This window comes from Zingiber officinale, chromosome 9B (assembly GCF_018446385.1).
Source record: "Zingiber officinale cultivar Zhangliang chromosome 9B, Zo_v1.1, whole genome shotgun sequence".
Classification (NCBI taxonomy): Eukaryota; Viridiplantae; Streptophyta; class Magnoliopsida; order Zingiberales; family Zingiberaceae; genus Zingiber; species Zingiber officinale.
In genome coordinates, this window is record NC_056003.1 from 15,198,682 (window position 1) to 15,219,188 (window position 20,507).

Here is a 20,507-nt window from a genome sequence, read left to right on the forward strand (position 1 = left end):
TTATCTGAATATTTATTCTTAATTATTTAATCGATCTAAAAAAATATCTCTATACCTTCTTCTATTTGAATTGGATATCGAAATCGACATCGAATTACCATCTCTATTCATCATATGTGATTTATATGAAAACTTCCTATCCCCCTTTTATAGTATTAAACATAATTTTTTTAAAAATATTTTAAATACTTATAGGGTATATCGGATAAAGTATTTTGATATCTTAAGCATCTTACCTGTACATCCCGTACGTATTTAAAATATTTTTAAAAAATTTATGTTTAATATTATAATAAGATTCTAAAATTTTAAAGATAATATATATATATATAAAATACATTCACATAGAAGGCAACCCGGAGATAAAAACGGGTCACGGCCTTAATCGGGGCCCATTTCATAACGGGGCGGTAGCCCACTTAGGCGTTTGTTCGAGAAGGAAGTGGAACCCTATAAAACAGGTCAACCCTCCGTCTCTTTCTGATTCATTCTCTAATCTAGATCTGATCTCCAACTCCTCGGAAAAGAAGATGGCTTGGAGAGGACGAGACGAAGCGGCGGACGACTTCGATGAGTACGATCCCACTCCCTACGGCGGAGGCTACGACCTTGCGCTTACTTATGGCCGCCCGCTCCCGCCGTCGGAGGAGACCTGCTACTCCATCTCCTCCTCCGGCGTTGACTACGATAGGCCGCAGTACTCTTCTGGATCTGTCCCCTCCGCTTACGGAGGCGGGGGCTACGAGGCGCCGGATTACGGTCACTCCAAGACTAAGCCGCAGCCGGCCTATGGCTTCCAGCCGCAGCAGGAGGTCGAGGAAGGTGGATCAGGCGGTTACGGTGGCTTCGGCGGCCGTCGCCCCGAACCCAGGCCTGGTTATGACTATGGTAATCAGGAGTACGGATCTGGCTACGGAGGTGGAAGGCCCAATCGTGAAGAAGAATCTGGGTACGGATCTGGTTACGGTGGTGGAAGGCCCAAGCGAGACGAAGAATCTGAGTACGGATCTGGTTACGGTGGTGGAAAGCCCAAGCGAGACGAAGAATCTGAATATGGATCTGGTTACGGTGGTGGAAGACCCAAGCGAGACGATGAATCCGAGTACGGATCTGGTTATAGTGGTGGGAGGCCCAAACGCAACGAGTACGGGTATGATCAACCAAAGCCCTACGGCGAACAGGGGACTGAGCAAGGGTATGGATATGGAACTGGAAGCAAGTACCAGGGTGGTGGAGAGTACGGATATGGTGGTGGGCAGTCGTACCAGAGCGGCGATAGCTATGGCTCGAAGCCAAGTTATGAAAGGCCGAGCTACGGCGGAGAGGAGGAGACTGGGAGCTATAATAGGCCAAGCAGATATGATCAAGGTGAAGAATATGGACGCCCTAGCTATGGAAATCCTGGCTATGATCCTGATCAAGGCGAAGGATATGGACGCCCTAGCTATGTAAGTCCTGCTATCAGATAACCTTTTCAACACAATTTCTATTGCCCACATAATTGCTTTTTCTTCTATAATCATATCACTCCTCAACTTTTTCCACTGGCGTTGGCTCTATTTTTATCTATTAGAATTTAACAAGAGTCAGATTGCTTTCAAAGAATTTGCTATGGTTAATCCTCCTATAACGTTGTCTTTAGAAGGATTTTACTTGTGCAATTATATGTCAATACATGTTAGAATTTCAGCAAATATTTCCACTGCCTCACAATAGAAAGATTAAGGTGGAGTTTATTGTTTGATCAAATTAAGGGACAGGAACAACAAAATAGCTTCAAAGATAAAAAAAAAAAGAAATGAAATTCATGAATTTGCCCAACCAAGTATTAAAAAAAGGCTTTTCACGAGAAGGTACTTGATTTACAGATGAAATTAGATGAAGATTTAAATTGTGTACCATGTTAAGGTTTTTAGGAGTAATTGATAATTTGTTTAATATTGTATTTTAAATTTTAAAAAAAATTCTATAGTTAATAAAGGAAAAGCTTGTAATACCAATATAGAAATACAGTACTTATTAGAAATTGCAATATGAAAATTGCAAGCCTTAAACATTCCTGCGACTAATCTATAGATTCAAATATGAGTATTTGTGTGGTTGGGCAACCATAGAAACTATTTATTAGTTCATCAAGTCAATAATGGAACATAATAAGCGTTGAAGAATGATTTTTTCATGGCACATCTTTACCTTGTAAATGCCTGCAATAGAGTTCTTAGAGACTTGTTGTGGATGTTAGAGAAGAACTGCATCTTATTAAGTATCGTTGACACAATAAAAGTCACATGTGATAATGATTAACATGTAACTAATGTTAGGGTAGTTAGAGGGTGTTGAATTTCCTATGCATGGAAATCATCTTTAAATCAGCAATAAACCTGACAGTTTTATTCTCAATGGGTTTACATTGGAACTGTTGGTGTAATTGTCCTAAGTCAAGGTTGACTAAGTTGACTAAGCTCGAATTGACTCGAGTTTGAATTTTGATATTTGATAATATGTGAGAGAGAAGTCAAGTATGTCAAAGGAGGATCAGATACTTGATTGGGAAAGCTCTAACGGGAGGTTAGATAATGGAAAGTCTTAACTAAGGTTAGGCAAGGGAAAATCCTAATTAGAGGTTAGACAACGAAAAGTCCTAATTGATGTTAGACAAAGGAAGTCCTAACTAGAGGTTAGGCAAAGGTGAGAAGTTTACTTAGTGATTAGTCCTAACTGGAGGTTAAGCAAATAGAAAGTTCTAGGGGGTTATGCGGTGGAACTAGGCACTGAAAGTCCTAGCGGGGCTAGGCAATAGAAAACTTAATTGTTTAGCGGGGCTAGACAAGGGAAAAGTCTAAGTGAGTTAGACACTCGGTAATCGATTCTGATAATGGCAATCGATTCTGATAATGCCAATCGATTAGGGCAATCGATTGGGCAGTGTCTCTCGCCAACAGAAAGGTTCATAATAGATTGAGGCAATCGATTCAGACTTCACCAAATCGATTGCAACAAATACCAATCGATTAGGCTTCCATGCCAACATTTCTATTCTTCGTGTTCTTAACCACTTTATGTTTGACTCACTATCCATGTCCAGGATAAGTCCGCAACAACTTGTGTGTAACTGAGATGTTAATCAATGATTTTGTGAAGTAAACTTTAATCATGACCTTTGAAACTCTAACCTTTAACTGAGAGAGTAATTTAGGAACATCAAGGCCTCATCTGGTATATGGGATTTGTTTTTCTGTACCATATCAGCTAAGATGAATAGATTATTAAAAGACGGTAGATGGTTGGTGGATTTCTAGATACCTCGGACCATTCAGGAGATTGACAATGGACTTGCTTGCTAGTCAATAATCATTAATAGAGCTATTGTAACCATAAAGTTTGCAACACATGCCAGTCTTCATGCTTTGGTTTAAGATTTGAAATTTTGGGTAATGAGACTCACCAAGTTATAGGTCGGTATGTAATAAATGTGAAAATTTGAGATTGATATTTAGGTGTAGAAGACATAAAGAAAATACTTTACTATTAGAATGAAAGAGACGACTTATGTTGGTATTCTTCCATTGCTAAGAGAAATGACCCATGGATTCAGTAGTTGTGAAAAAATGGGTCAATAAAGGGGTTATGAGATAGATAGGGAAAAATATTTCAAGTACATTAATAAGTCGAGCAAAGAACCTTTTCTTTTCCCCTTCTATCCAATCTCCTTTCTTTCCCCCTTCCCACTTCTCCTTTGCTTCATTTATCTTCTGCTTCCTTCATCTAGGTAAATGGACCATAAGCAAAAAACTTGTCTCACCCCTTTGTAATTGTAGATCATATAGCACGCTCATTAATGGCTCAAGATAAAATCTATTTTATATTACACATTAAACAACATAGCAACAGCTAAACTTTTGAGTTTAGACTCATCCAATACATTGTATCATCTCTAGCTTATTTTCTGCTCTATTTAAAATTTGATCTTATAAGAAGCTACTTGTCAGTGTCTTCCCTATGCTGGACTAATATAAGCAAATTGCCAGGGTGGTGACCGCTATGGTGGGGAAAAGAAGCATCATCAACACCACCACCACAGGTACAATGATGATGAATGAATGACTTCCACGTTCCTAAATGCTCTGCTTGCTGTGTTGTCCCAAAATATCTACTAGCTAAAATAAAGTTGGGAATATAATATGTTTGTGCTTGTTTTACTGGTGCTTCCCCAGAGAGTTTCTATTTGCTTGCCATGCAAACAATATTTTCAATATTAAACTGTTTGAATGACTGCAATGGATTCTATAAGCACTGCGGCTTAACGTGTTGTGGGATTATCAATTATGGAATTACAGTAGAATTAATAGATAATTTTGTTAATAAACAATTATATAAGGAAATCAACTAAAATTTTTCTACGATAATTTATCAAAGGATGCATGTAGAAATTTAAATTTACCAAAAGATGTATGTTATTTTGGTATTTATCAAAGAACGTATTTTTTTAAATACATTTTTTATTTTACCCTTATGACAATTTGATCTTTTCTATTTTTTTTTTCATTATATTTCTCTCTCTTTTTTATGGGCAGAACATATAAATAACATTAGTCAATTTTTTAGTAACATTTTAATACATTTGAAGAAGTAAAAATAAATAATAAATAACATATTTAAACTCCTTGCAATTTTAGAAATTCACTGGAACTAAAATAAGTGTAATCGGAGCTCTCTAGGTCGATCAGTGGATTTCGGTTAAAATCCATTGATGGACCTAGAAAGTTTCGATTGAACCCATTTCAGTTCCTATGAATTTCTGATGTTGCAAGGAGTTCAAATTTGGTGTTCATTATTTATTTTGACTTTTCATAGATGTTAACATGCAAAATCAAAGAATCGACAAAAACACCACGTTGGGCTTGATATGGAATGATATCAGGCCCAACGTGGGTCTGATATCATTCAATATCAAGCTCAACGTGGGCTTGATATGAGTTCATATCAGGTCCAACGTGAGGTTTTTTTTGTCGATTCTTTGATTTTACATGTTAATATCTTTGAAAAGCCGAAATAAATAATGGACACCATATTTGAACTCCTTGCAAGATCAAAAATCTATAGGAACTGAAATGGGTTCAATCGGAGCTCTCTATGTCCATCAATGTGTTTTGACCGAAATTCACTGATCGACCTAGGGAGCTCCGATTGCATCCATTTTAGTTCTTATGGATTTCTGATGTTGCAAACGTTCATTATTTATTTCGACTTTTTATAAATGTTAACATATAAAAATAAAACATCAGTAAAAAATTTCACATTGGGCCTGATATGGAATCATATCAGGTCCAACAAGCGTTCATTATTTATTTCGACTTTTTATAAATATTAACATATAAAAATAAAACATCAGTAAAAAATTTCACATTGGGCCTGATATGGAATCATATCAGGTCCAACGTGGACCTGATATGATTCCATATCAGGCCCACGTTGGGCCTGATATGAAGGGAGAAAAAGTACTTGCTCGTTACGCATAATGCATCATCATGTGCCAGGAATTGTTTGATTCAAATACAGATAGTAGTTGAATGTAGCAGAGGTCGAAGGAAAAACAATATTATGCCTCTGTTCGCAACTACACATTTAAATCTTTAGCTAATGCTTTATCCTTCTACATTTAGAGTACAAAAATTCAGCCCGATTTTTTTTTGACAATTAAGACCTGAGAAAAATTATGCTCTTATTTACAGAGGAAGCAACACAAAGATGAAATTATTATCTAGAACTACATTGATCCATTTCCGGTGGTCAATTACTTAGCCAGCAATATTAACAAAATGATCAGATCCTTGTTTAAGGGCATGACGCTGCGACACTTCAATTCTCTAAACGATTTTGGAATCATATCATTTTGGAAGCAATATTAACTAAATTATAGTGGTGTTGATGAAAATTGGGCCTGATATGGAATCATATCAGGTCCACGTTGGGCCTGATATGATTCCATATCAGGCCCACATTGGGCCCGATATGAGTTCATATCAGGCCCAACGTGGAGTTTTTTGCTGATTTTTTATTTTTGCATGTTAACATTTATAAAAAGTCGAAATAAATAATGAACACCATATTTGAACTCCTTGCAACATCAGAAATCCATAGGAACTGAAATGGATGCGATCGGAGCTCCCTAGGTCCATCAGTGAGTTTCGGTCAAAATCCACTGATGGACCTAGAGAGCTCGAACCCATTTCAGTTCCTATAAATTTCTGATGTTGCAAGGTGTTCAAATATGGTTTCCATTATTTATTTCGGTTTTTCAAATATGTTAACATGCAAAATCAAAGAATCGATAAAAAAATCTCACATTGGGCCTGATATGGACTCATATCAGGCCCAACGTGGGTGTTTTTGCCGATTCTTTGATTTTGTATGTTAACATTTATGAAAAGCCAAAATAAATAATGAACACTAAATTTAAACTCCTTACAACATCAGAAATTCATAGGAACGGAAATGGGTTCAATCGGAGCTCTCTAGGTCCATCAGTGAGTTTTGACTGAAACCCACTGATCTACTTAAAGAGCTCCAATTACACTCATTTTAGTTCTAGTAGATTTCTAAAATTGCAAGGAATTCAAATATGCTATTCATTATTTATTTTTACTTCTTCAAATACATTAAAATGTTGCTAAAAAATTGACTAATGTTATCATATGTTCTGCCGATAAAAAAAGAGAAGAGAGAGAAATATAGTGAAGAAAAAAAAACGGTAGAAAAAGTCAAATTGTCAGAAGGATAAAATAGAAAATGTATTTAAAAAAATACGTTCTTTGATAAATATCAAAATAATATATACCTTTTGATAAATTTAAATTTCTACATACGTCCTTTGATAAATTACCGATCTTTCTACATAAAATATTCATGATACCGAACCCACACCCTACATTAGCCAATTGGGGCAGTGAAATTGTGAAAAAGTGCATGTGGAAACCTTAAGTTAGTTACTCCAGTTCAATCAGTTGCTTTTGATTATTGTGTTTTAATCTTTTTTGTTGTCTCTGAATCTCTTTTTTATATATAGATATTGCAGATTGGGGTATTCATTAGAATAAATAACATTGAAATATTAAACGATTTCATGAACATAGCAATTGACATTGCATGTGCATGCATGACATGCACAAGACTTTGTCGCATGAAGTGGTGCATCAGATATTGAAGAACTCATACATTGTGGACTCGTTGAGATGCATTTAATTTGATATTAGAGAATCGATGTATTTGAATACCTTTCAGCATTTTACATTAAAGAATGGATGCATTGGAACGGTCTTTCTTTTGCAAGCTCTCCTCTGCTTACAGGTCTCATCGTGGGCTCGTCGTCCTAATACATGAGCGTTTGCCCTCGTTTATCAATCTTCCTGTACTCTCCCGGTGCCTCCGCCTATCCACCTATATGAGCCCCTTCAGTTCACTCTTCCTCCTTGTGTCAGTGAACTCTTTTTTACTTTGTCCATTTTCTGTGAGTCTTTTCTCTTCCTTGAGTTCCTCTTCCTTCTCCTTTAATTGCCCAGAAAATAAGGAGAATTTTCATCAAATACAGAAATAACTCTTTCTCTATATTTGTTTGTTCTATATACAAATCTCATTTAACATTTAATGCTAGGGAAACGCACTAAATATATTTATATTATATGTCAACACGTCAGTTTAATCCTGGCTCGATCAAGATTCCCATTGTTGCACGTTTCAAATCTACTAATCAAAACTCTTTATGCCCATCCATTTCAACCCCTCGCAACGAAGGAGAATTTCAAACAATCCAGATGCAGTACGGTCCAATATATTTTTGAAGTGGTGTACTAACCGATTGTGAATTTCTTCTCAATTAGATCAGCAACGATAATATATCATGCTGAGGGTGGTAATGGTTTAGATAGCTTTCCGGTATCCTCATGGTACTCTCGTTTCTTGCCATCGCAACATTTAGATCAGCTCAGCTCACATACTGTGTTTGCTACTTTTGTTATTTCTCTAGTTGCTTGTGTATTATCCTATCCCCATCTAGCCAGCCATTCAAATCGGCAACGGTACATTATATTATTTGTGACCCGCAACAACAGTCAAAGATCAAACCAACCACAGCTCTCATCTTCATGATATCAATGGACGGTCTGATGTCCTATTCACAAGGTTGAGATTGTTATTATGGCCAGAACTCTCTATGATAGGCACGGATTGATTATCAGTAAAGTCAAATAATTCTTCTTGTAATAGTCAACTATAATTTTTCTATTTATCTTTTTATATAGTCATGAGATCAGAGCATGTGAAATTATTGGGATGATAAATTCTATCCTTTTACTTCAATTAGGGTTCGGTTTGAATCACTTCCCCCTAACCGTCTGACCCTTGCACCGTTCCCAACTCAACTCGCAGCTATATTTAATTGCACGATGGAGACAGCGAGCTAACCCCACACCACCCTAAAGATGTGCCTCCATATCCCACCAACCCTAAACTTAATGCCCATATAAGCATGAGATCACCTTCTCCTTCATTGTTATATCTTCTCTTAATGACTTTATGAACGCCAACACAGTGATCGAGCTGAACGCAGCACGCAGCACGCACTGTTCTTAAGTTACCTCAGCTCTTGCTAGAGGGACAGAATTTCGTATCAAGTTATATATTTATTAAAAAAATTTAATTTTTCAATTTAGACAGTTCGTCGATCCTCCAAATTAAGTCTAAGATGACGGAGAACTGGCGATGGCCATGCCCCATCGTTTTCCAGTAACAGTTCCACGTCGAAATCCAGTTCACTGTTCAATTACATTTCGGCGAGGTAATAAATTTGATTATTGCTCTTCCCTTCCCGCACCACACTGTGGCTGATAGTGAGAGAGGCAAGAGGCAGCAAAAGAGGCGCATGGGGATTGGGGAAAGGTATGGAAAGATGAGCGCAGCAGAGCAGCCAATAAATGGCCAATCGAGGCGGCCGCGGCCGCAGCAGCAGCACCAACAAAGCCGTCTCCTTGGTGGCGTCGAAAGTGTAGTTCTGCTGCAGAAGCGAGAGTGATCGATCATTATAGCGTCTAAAGTGTGTTGGCGTTTTGCTCCGGCGACGGTGAAGATTAGGCAGAAAGTCTGGCCGGTAATTGATGCGTTGGCGAGCAGTGAAGTAGAAGGAGAACAGGAAAGAGTGGTTCTTGCAGCAGCAACAGTGATCATTATCGCGTCTTTTCTCTGGAAAGTTTGCACCTGTGTTGGCGCTTAGCTCCGGCGACGGTGGCGATTAGAGAAGAAAAGCCGGCCGGGAATTGATGCGTTAGCTAGAAGGCTGATCGGAGTGGGAGAAGAAGAGGAAGAGATCATGGAGGCTGGATTTCCTTTCGGAAGCGGCGGGGAGCAACAGCAGCCCCCGCTGAAGGAGGCTTTCTTCCTCTATGGCGGCGGTGGTCCTAGCCGGAGCGACGACATGGATGGCTGTGTTTACACTCGCGGTTTCGAGCTTACGTGGCAGCAGCAGCAGCGACGGAGGTACTCCGGCTTCCCCCACGAGCTGCCGCTGGCGGGCTCGGCCGCCATCGGCGGCTGCGGGGGGCAGAGCTGTCAGGATTGCGGCAACCAGGCGAAGAAGGAATGCGCCCACCTCCGTTGCCGCATCTGCTGCATGAACCGCAGCTTCAAGTGCTCCACTCACATCAAGAGCACGTGGGTCCCCGCCGCCAGGCGCCGCGAGCGCCAGCAGCATCAAGCCGCCGGCAGCAAGAACTCCAAGCGAATCCGCGAAATCGTCCCCTCCACCACCGCCGCCGCCACAACCGCCGTCACCACCACATTTGGTACTACAACGAACTTCCCAAAACATAAAAAAATTGGTTTTTATTTTTTATTTCTAACTGCAGGAGCAACCCTCGACTCTGGGATCTTCCCGCCGGAGTTGAACACCGAGGCCATGTTCCGCTCCGTCCGAGTCAGCGCCGTCGACGACGCCGACGAAGAGTACGCATACCAAACCACCGTCCGCATCGCCGGCCACCTCTTCAAAGGCATCCTCTACGACCACGGCGCCGCCAGCAACCTCCCCTCTTCCCAACTCGCCCGCGAGGCATCCACTTCCTCTGCCACCCCCGCCGCCACCTCCACACCGGAGCTCCTCGACGGATACTCGACTCCCCTCACCGCCATCGTCGCCGACGCTTCGTTGCCGTTCTTCCCCCAACAACAAAGGCCTTCCTGATCAATCAATCAAAACACTACTAGCAAGAACACTTCCATGCATTGAGATAGGCGATCGACCACTACTTCGTACAAGTACTTTTAACAAATTATCTGTCTCTCTCTCTAGCGAATCAATAATTTGATATAGAGAGCTGCTTTTCCCATCCGCTCTTACGCACACCCCCTCCACCTCCTCTCTCTCCCGGCCAAAATGTAGTCTCCTCTTTAATTTTTTTTATTATTTTTTTTATTTCATTTAATTCTTATTTAGTTTTAATTTTTTAATTAATTTTATTTAAAAATAACTCTCATATAATTATATTTTTAAATTTATTTAATTTTATTTTTTAATTAATTTAATTTATTATTTTTTATCAATACTTTATTTTTTAATTTTATATAAATTTTATTTAGTTTTTATTTTTTAATTAATTTAATTAATTATTTTTTTATAATACTTATATTTTTTCAATTGATTTTTAAAAATTTTATTTTTTTATTAATTTTTTTAATCAATTTCTTTATCAATTTTTTATAGTTTTATTATTTTCAATAATTTTTTACATGTTTATAATCTTTTATTTATTTTTAGTTTGTATTTAAAACTAAAAAAAATACTACCAATTAATAATGAACACATTCATAACTTAGGAACAAACATATTTTTTTCAAATGAAGAGTACATGTAATAATATAAAAAAATATAAAAATATATAAAAATAGAAGTTTTAATTAATATTGCCTCCAAATTCTGCTTCCGTGTTTGGTGGTGGTGCACCTATTACTTCGTACCACAAATGAGCGCGTGTCTTGTAACGAGTGACCCATTTAAAGGGAGAGAAGATTATGACATGTGTTAATAGTTGAATGCGAGTAATTTAAATGTCAAATTAGGAATGTAATTTAAAGGAATGAGTACTTTAAAATTTATATAAAATAAAAAAATTTAAAAATTTGATAAAAAAATAATAAACAAAATTGATTAAAGAAATAAAATTAAATAAATACTAAAAAATTTAAAAAATAATAAATAAAATTAATTAAAAATAAAAATAAATAAAAATTAAATAAAATTAAAAAATATAAGTATTAATGAAAAAATAATAAACAAAATTAATTAAAAAATAAAACTAAATAAAATTAAAAATATATATAAGTATTAATGAAAAATAATAAATAAAATTATTAAAAATTTAAAATATATAAGTATGAATGAAAAAAATTAAAAATAAAATTAAATAAAATTAAACTAAATAAAAATTTAAAAATATATAAGTATGAATAAAAAAAATTACAAAAAATTTAATTAAAAATAAAAAATTAAAATTAATTAAAAATAAAAAGATAAAAATTAAAAATATATAAGTATGAATTAAAAAAATTAAAATTAAAATTAAAAAATTAAAAAAACAAAAAAGATAGAGGGTAGAATGATCTTTTGGCCCGGAGAGAGAGAGAGAGAGGAGGGGGGGTGCGTGTGTCAGGGGAGGGGGGAAAAGCAATTTGCTTCAATATAATGCAGAGAGTGTGGTGATATTAGGGCGTGGATGAATGCTGCCATGGCAGCTCAGGCTTTGAAAGTCTGAAATGCTTTAAAAATGGAGGAAAGACGTCGAGGAAAAGAAGCTAATCTGCAGGAAAGGATTTATTGTACGGAATTTTATGTGGTATATCATATTTTTTTTTTTTACCAAAGGCTAATTTTAGAATTCTGAGTTTCTAACAAGAAAGACTAACAACAATTAGATTGGTATGAACTATATCTGCTCTTGTTAGCTAGCTATATTGCTATAATTTATTCATGTTGTATTCTCTAGGTTGACTGTGCGTTTTTGTTCATTGTTCACATATATATACAGTATTGAATGAACTATATATTATTTAGAATTATATTTTCGGTGACTTTTTATCGAAACGTGCATGTTGAATATATTATTTATCAAAAACATAAGTTGAAATGACGTATAAAAAAATATAATTCTCCTTTTACTTCTTTTACTTCTTCTGTCAACTTTTTCTTTATTAATCATTTTTCAAGCATCTAAATTATATTTTTAATTAAAAATAATTTTATGATTCGGATGAACATGATCTCACTCTCTTTCCCGTCATCCTTCTTCTTAGTCTTATAAACATGAAATGATCATAAATCTTTTTTGCTTTCTCTGCTTGTCATACGTCTTCGTGCTGCTTGTCATACGTCTTCGTGCTGTAATTTGGTAGGATTGCAAAAGACTATTTAGACTTTAGGGATATGTTATAAGAGCTTCAAGAGACAAGTTGAAAGGACAACAACGATTAAGAACCTTTATATTGAAGGATAAATTTCTAACAAGAGTGAAATTAGTAGAAGAAAATATTTAGTGATGTATGTATAAATTTATTATTTTAAAATAGGATTGTTTTATAAAAAGAAATTACACTTTTGTAACAAGGGTGATGACAAAAATCGTATTTATGGTATTTTTGAATGTGTGGAGAATAAATATTGAACAACACCTGTAATATGATGTACTTCATTACTTAATCGATTTGCAAGGTGTTTCATTGTAATGTAAGATTTCAGCTAGACTTTGCTCATGCATATTAGGTTAATATAGTAGGTAACAGTACGTTGGGCTTGATATGCGATCATATCAGACTCACTTTATTTCTTGATCAAAATTTTGATTTGATACCATATCTATCTTCTCATTGTTCAACCCTTCGTAGTGATTGTGAGTTTGCATAAATCCAATTACACTAGATCCATCAGTGGATTTTTACCAAAATCTACTGATTGATCTAAACATGTTTGATTACACCCATTTAACGTGTTGTGAGTTTTTGGTGTTGAAGGAGTTAAATTGTGCTATCCATATTTAGGGCTCTAAGTGGTGGCCCAACGTTGCGAGAAGCTTCTGCTTCAATGTGGGCCTAATATGGGATGATATTAGGTCCATGTTGGGCATGATATCATCCCATATTAGGCTCAACGTGATCTTTGGTTAAAACTTTGCTTTTACATCATATAAATCTTTTCCTCGCTAAATTCTTACTAGTGGTTACAAAATTACAAAAATCCTATGTCTATCAGTCGAATTGTGTCATAACCACTGATAAATTATGAAAATATAATATGTACACCATATCTATCAAGTGGTCTTTGCTAAATTAGTATGTACAACAACAATTGATTATGTAGTTGTTGTTGGGATCGTTCGTACTCGGCTAGAGAGGGGGGGTGTGAATAGCCGACCCCAATCTTTCGCGTTTCTTCCTACGATTAGGTTAGTGCAGCGGAAATACAACGTAGAAAGAAAACAGGAGAAGAAAGACAAACCATATAACGAGGTTCGGAGATGAACTCCTACTCCTCGGCGTGTCCGTAAGGTGGACGAAGCCTACCAATCCGTCGGTGGATGAGTCCCCGGAAACCCGGCTAATAGATACTCCTTGTGGGTGGAGAAACCTCGCCACAATAACTCGCAACAGCAAGATAGAATACAAGGAATACAAGAAGTAAATACAATGAATGTAACAATACAAGCTTGCCTTCTTGTCGTCGACTGAAGTCCTGGAAGCAACAACTTCACAGACGAATGCCAACAAGCAGCTCAGCCGAAAGAAGCTCACACGGGGCTTCGGAAGTGAGCTCAACAAAGCTCAGTCGAAGCTGAAACTTCAGCAGCAGAACAGAAGTTCTAAGGAGGAAAAAGAAAGAGAGGTCTGCACAGAAGATGCCCTCGTATCCTTATACCTGCGAGAAGAAACTAGCCGTTGCGTCACAACGGCTAGAACCCTGATCGGTCTGTGGACCGATCAGGCAACATCCTGATCGGTCGGACCGATCGAAGAAGCTTCGGCCCCGATCGGTCCATGGACCGATCAGAAACATCCCTGACGCCCGATCAGGGAACCTTCGATCGGTCCGTAGACCGATCAGCTTCCTCTGGTTCGTCAGATCTTCGCCGATCGGTCTCCGGACCGATCGAGAACACCAGCATTTTAGCACGCCCGATCGGTCACCAGACCGATCAGATGAGCCATGTATCATTGGATCGGTCTGCAGCCCGATCCAAACTTCTCAGCCCTAAACCTAAGGCTTCCACACAACCTTGACCTGTTGGTACATCATGCCTAGCATCTGGTCACTCCCTTGACCTGCTAGCACTCCCCGCTAAGTGTCCGGTCAATCCCTTTTGACCCACTTAGACTTTTCCACACCAGATGTCCGATCATCCCTGATCCATCTGGATTTTCCTCTTCGTGCCAAGTATCCGATCACTCCCTTGACCTACTTGGACTTTCCAACACCAGAAGTCCGATCTTCCCTAATCCATCTGGATTTTCCCTTGCCTGGGTTCACTCACCAGGACTTTCACCTAGCTTCACTCACTAGGGTTTTCACACTGCCTAACATCCCAGTTAGGACTTTCTCACTACCTGGCTTCACTCACCAGGACTTTCCAACTGTCTAACATCCCAGTTAGGACTTTCCCACTGCCTGGCTTCACTTACCAGGACTTTCCAACTGCCTAACATCCCAGTTAGGACTTTCCCACTGCCTGGCTTCACTTACCAGGACTTTCCAACTGCCTAACATCCCAGTTAGGACTTTCCCACTGCCTGGCTTCACTCACCAGGACTTTCCACACTGCCTAACATCCCAGTTAGGACTTTCCCACTGCCTGGCTTCACTCACCAGGACTTTCTCTCGTGCCAAGCTCCCTGCTTGGACTTTCCGCGTGCCAAGCTACCTGCTTGGACTTTTCCCCAATCAGGTCAACCAGGTCAACCTTGACCTAAGGTTGCACCTACAATCTCCCAAACACCTATTCTTGACAAACATCAAGAATACAATTCTCTTCTCGTCAAACATCGTCAAACATCAAAACACAACTCGAGTCAGGTCAACTCGAGTCAGGTCAATCAGGTCAACCTTGACCTAAGATTGCACCAACAGTTGTAAGTTTGCTAAATTAGTTTATAATTTATTTATCAGGGACGATCATATTACTAAAGAAATTCTCTCCAAGATATAGAATACACTTGATGCAAATTCTTGCATGGGATATGGAGCTAATGTATGAGAATTATTCAAAACAAATATTACATTGTCTTCTAAGTATAGTAATGTGCAGAACACAAATATAAATACAAGCAACAATTTGACATTTGATTTAAATAAAGAAGCAAGTATTTTAGAAGATGAGGTTATGAATCCTTGTACAACACTTGTTGTTATGAATCCTTGTACAACACTTGTTGATTACTTTGAGCCTACTTGGAGTGAGGAGGAAGAGCATTATACATGAATCGGAGAGGAATTACAATACAATATAGATGTAAAGAATTCTTAGCTGATGATATGTAGATTGAACAATATGAAATTCTCCCAGAGTAGTTCAGTGACTTAGAGGAGTTCCAACAGCTGATGATCTATATATTCTAAATTCTTGATTGCTCCAAAGGCCAATTGAAGAGGCAACAGATGAGCATGAATTTTATGTTGGACAAATTTTTTCCGTCTTGACAAGAGTTTAAGAATTCACTTATGAAACATGTCATGATTAAACATATGAGACATAACCCAGTTGACGCAAAAAAAAAAAAAAAAGCTATCTGCTTCAATCAATCATGTACATGGAGAGTAGTTGTCTGGGGGATGTAGAGTTCGCTGTTATGAAATATGTAAAGGAATACCAATGTGACACCATTAGGAAAAGTGCTAATCATCAAGTATGCTCTTTCTCCTTTGTAGTGTCTTTTATTGAAGAGCAATTTGTTGCTAATGAATAGTACAAACAAAGTATGATTATATCGGATATAAAAGTTAGGTTTGAAGTAATCATATCATACAGAAAAACATACATAGCAGAAGAGAAAGTGATGAAGAAGGTCGTTGGAGATTATGATCAAACATATAAAGATCTTCCACTATATTTGCATGAGTTAAGAGTTAAGGATCTTGAAACTTATGTGACACTACATAGGAATGGTAATAATCAGTTCCAGCGTTATTTTTGGGGGTTTGGAGCTTGTCGAAGTGTATTCAGGTCTTATCTATGCAAATTTATCGAAATTAATGCCACCCATCTAAGAGAGAAGTATCAAGGTGTGTTGTTGATGGCTAGAATAATTTATGCTAATGACAATGTTCTCCTAGTAGCCTTTGGAATCGATGAAGGTCCTGTTTGATTTTTGATCCCTGTGTCTAAGTGTGCAGGAACTTAGGAGCGCAGGAAATCGAGCGGAAGACGCAGCTAGCGACAAGGATGACACGGGAAGGGAGCCAACGGGTTCGGTGCGTCCGAAGGACGAAAGAGCTGCGGAAGAGTATTCCGGTGGATAAGAAGAACATGCACGACGTTTTTGGGACGAGAAGCCGGGACAGAAGCTGCTCGAGGAGAAGGCTGGAAATTGGGTTCAGGTGAGCCCTATTTCAGTTGGCCGAAATCACCTAAGCGATTAGAGCTTCAGAAGAAGAAGAAAAAGAGAAGTTGGAAGCTATTTATACCATGCAGGTTGAAGGCACCCTCAACAGCATTGAGGGCATCCTCAACATTGAAGGCACCCTCAATGCCATTGAAGGCACCTTCGACCTAGTCTACTTGACCGTTTCGACTTTGGATACAGTTTTATCCGATGCCTCGGTTGGAGGGGCCCTCAACCCTTTTGGAGGCACCCTCAAGACTCAAGATAGAGTTTCCAAGAGCTATATAAAGGCCCCTGGAGCTAGGAATTAAGCAATCAACTCTGTAATCAATTCCTAGCAACTTGTGAGCTTTCTTAGTGTGTAAAAAGATTTATCCGCCTACAGTGAAGGAGATTCGTAGTGCACTTTTTCAACTGTCTTGAATTAACAACCATCTAGGTTGTAACCAAGTACAACCCTGAGTCTTCTTTTCCCTGCTTTACTTTTATTTCTGTTTTATTTTATTATTGTTGTTATTCTTGAGTTGAAAGAACGAGGAGGGTTTTGTTTTATTTGCAGGCAATTCACCCCTCCCCTCTTACCAGCCCCGCTGCACCAACACTCTACACATTAGAATGAATACGATCAAAAGGATTAGGAGAAAAAGATAGACTTTTATTGAAAGGTAATGCAAATTTTTTTTATCAATTTACAACCACTATAATTTGAAATATCATGACTTTTTAAAGTTCCTAATACTCCAGATGAACCTAAAAATTATAAACGAGAGGCTGAAACATAACCTAGACGAGTATGTCACAAATAAAAATCAGAAGAAGAATGATTCAATCAGAAAAATGACAAATCGATACTAGAAGCTGCAACATCTGGTACTTGAAACTTATCCAAGACATAGAGTTTCCCTTGCCTACGACCTATCCCAATCACCTTTTGAGATAGCGGGTCCTGCATATAATAATTGGACAAAGAAAAAGATATTGAATATCCAAACTCAAACAATTGACTAACAGAAACAAGATTAAGTGTAAAATTAGGAATATAATAAACATTAGGAAGAGACAAGCAAGTTGTAACAATAGAACCAATACCTAAAAATGACATTAGAGTATCATCGGTCGTCATAACTGATAAAGATGAATTAAAAGATAAGGAGATAAAAGATGACAAGTTAGGTGACATATGATGAGAGACTCTAGAATCTAAGATCTATAAAGAGGAAGATATATCTGATGTCCTAGAGGATGACAAACCTATTTGAGAAGAAATAAACATGACAGAGGGTTGTGAAGTAAGGAATTGTTGAAACTGCTCAAGTATATGTGGATCTAAAGAGGAGGCAACCACTGCATTACTAAACTGAGATAGTCCATTTGACAAATATTGTGGTTGATTATCATATTTCCATGAAGTATTATGATGTAGCAATGGTGGCTGTTGAGGTTGTTGCTATTGATATTGCTATTGCTATTGCTATGGTTGTTTTTGCTGTTACGGTAGTTTATCTTTGTTCAACAATAATTGACACTAAGACTTCCAATGTCTTTTTTCTTTGCAATAAGTACACTCATCACTAGAAACCTTTGAAATTGACCTACTTTGATTATGTGGCATAGACCGTTGTGGTGCAAAAAAAATAGATGGCGTAGATGGTGCAATAGTCCTCTTATCAATCTGAGACTTAAGACAAATCTCCTCAGCTAACAATTCATGTACTACTGAATCAACGGAAGGAAGAGGACTATGATGTAAAATTATACCACGAAATCCTTCAAAGTCATCATGAAGGACTATTAAGAATTGGATCAGACGTTGTTCTTCTCTACGAGTGACATAAACTGGGAATGCTAGTAATTCTGATGATTCTTTGAGTGCTAACTGATTCCATAGTTTTGACATGACATAATAAAAATCTTGGATTCCTATATCTTGCTGGCGAAGTGCGCGAATATCTGTTTTCAATTGATATTGTTTGGCATAGTTAGACTGAGTGTATAATCTTGTCAGATGATCCCAAACCTCTTTGACTATCTCGTACTTGACTAACTGAGTACCAATGGAGTGTGAAATAGAATTATTGATCCAGGTAATAATTTTCACATTATCGGTCTCCTAAACATCTAATGACTTTACATAATCATTAGCATTGATGTCCGTAGATTGAACTCACACACCTGAAACATATTCCCACATAGATTTTCCTGGCAAAATTTTTTTCATAACATATCCCTAATATGAATGATTTTTTCCATCCAGTCGGACATTGATCGATTGAAGCGAATCTTCTGTGCGACCACTTATGATGATAGAACAAATTGTGTTCACGAATAACCGAACACTAAACAAAACCAAGTATTGCGAAAATAAAAGAAACCTAATCAAAACTGTACGGATCTGCGAAAACTGTGGATCGAATTAAAAGTTTTTCAATCAAATTATCAAAAAATATAAAGATGAAGGCTCTGACACCATTTAGGAATTAACACTAAGAAAAAATAGTCATCTTGATTTGATGAATCCCAAAAGTCATTAAGAAATAAAAAGTACAAAGTCTTATATAGAAAAACTTAAACCCTAAATTGAAAAGATAAAAGACTAAATTGCCCTCAAAGCTATAAACAAATAATTCTAATAAAATTATATAATCTAATAGATAGCTCCTATGACACACATTAGAGTCCACCCAAAAGTCGAGAGGGCCACTTTGCCCTTCTCTATAGTCTCTCCTATTCTACTCACCATCATTACTTGCTCGCCTCAGAAGATAATTTTAGAAAAAAAATTATTATTAACCTCGGAATTGTAGAAAAGGCTTCTAAGATTTTTTTGATTTTGGATTATATATATTCCCTGATTGCTGACGTGATGGGGATGTTATTTTAATGGAATCACTGATGCTTAAACCAAATAAGGTTGTCATTAATAATCTACCAAGGTTATAAGCGATAACCCCAACCAAACATGCCCTAATGTCTAGGGTTGTAAACGAACTGAGCTGAGCCGAGTTGAGCTTTGACGTGTTCAAGTTTGTTTGATAAGGTAACTGAGCTAAGCCAATCTTAAAATGAACCAAACTTTTGAAATAATTGTTCAAACTTGGCTTGGTTTATTTTTTATAAGTTTGAGCTTGTTTGAGAGCTTGGTTCGTTTAGATGTTATCGAGCTCTTAATTCAATCTTGGCTTGAGCTTGGTTTGTTTAGATGTTATCGAGTTCTCAATTCAAGTTTGGCTTGAGCTTGGTTCGTTTAGATGTTATCGAGCTCTTAATTTAATTTTGGCTTGAGTTTGGTTCGAGCTTGATTCGTTTAGATATTAATATTATCGAGCTTTCAATTCAAGCTTGTTTGATTATGTTAAACTTTTAGTTGTTTAATTGATTATTGAGTTTAATAATTTAAATTTATTTGTTTATTTTATTTTATTATTTATTTAGTATATTGACAAGAGTTCACTTAATAAATATGGTTCGTGAACTTTGTCATGAACATTGTTCACCAACATTATTCATGAACGTTGTTGATGAACATTGTTCATGAATATTGTTCACGAACGTTGTTCATGAACGTTAATGAGCTGAATACATATGTGTTCAAGCTTGTTTGTTTATTTGAACGAGTTGTTCAAGCTTGTTTGTTTAATTGATTTGGTGTACTTTGAACGAGCATAAACAAGCTCTTATTAAGGTGAACACTAAGTTTGTTCACGAATACTTGATTTATTTACAACCCTACTAATGTCATTGTCAATGCATTGAAAATCTATTATTTTTCTCAATAGAGAGTTTTGTGATTGATTTAAATGTTTCGGGTTAAAATTGCATTGGTTTTACAATTCAGTTCATCTTAATGTGGTTTTAACAATGTGATTAGATTGCAATCC

The 20,507-nt window shown here is 37.1% G+C and overlaps 2 protein-coding genes across 2 annotated transcripts; both read left to right on the forward strand.

Annotated features, from left to right (window-relative positions):
- The first annotated feature begins 463 nt into the window (after positions 1 to 463).
- Positions 464 to 4,290, forward strand: LOC122024033 (uncharacterized protein At5g39570-like). The gene is made up of 2 exons (XM_042582537.1): positions 464 to 1,448; positions 4,029 to 4,290. The coding sequence occupies exons 1-2, from the start codon at positions 531 to 533 to the stop codon at positions 4,098 to 4,100; spliced, it is 990 nt and encodes a 329-aa protein (XP_042438471.1). The 5' UTR covers positions 464 to 530; the 3' UTR covers positions 4,101 to 4,290.
- Positions 4,291 to 8,871: 4,581 nt separating this feature from the next.
- Positions 8,872 to 10,334, forward strand: LOC122024827 (protein SHORT INTERNODES-like). Its single transcript, XM_042583543.1, has 2 exons — positions 8,872 to 9,833; positions 9,897 to 10,334. Exons 1-2 carry the CDS (start codon positions 9,362 to 9,364, stop codon positions 10,229 to 10,231), a joined length of 807 nt encoding a protein of 268 aa, XP_042439477.1. The 5' UTR covers positions 8,872 to 9,361; the 3' UTR covers positions 10,232 to 10,334.
- Positions 10,335 to 20,507: the final 10,173 nt, after the last annotated feature.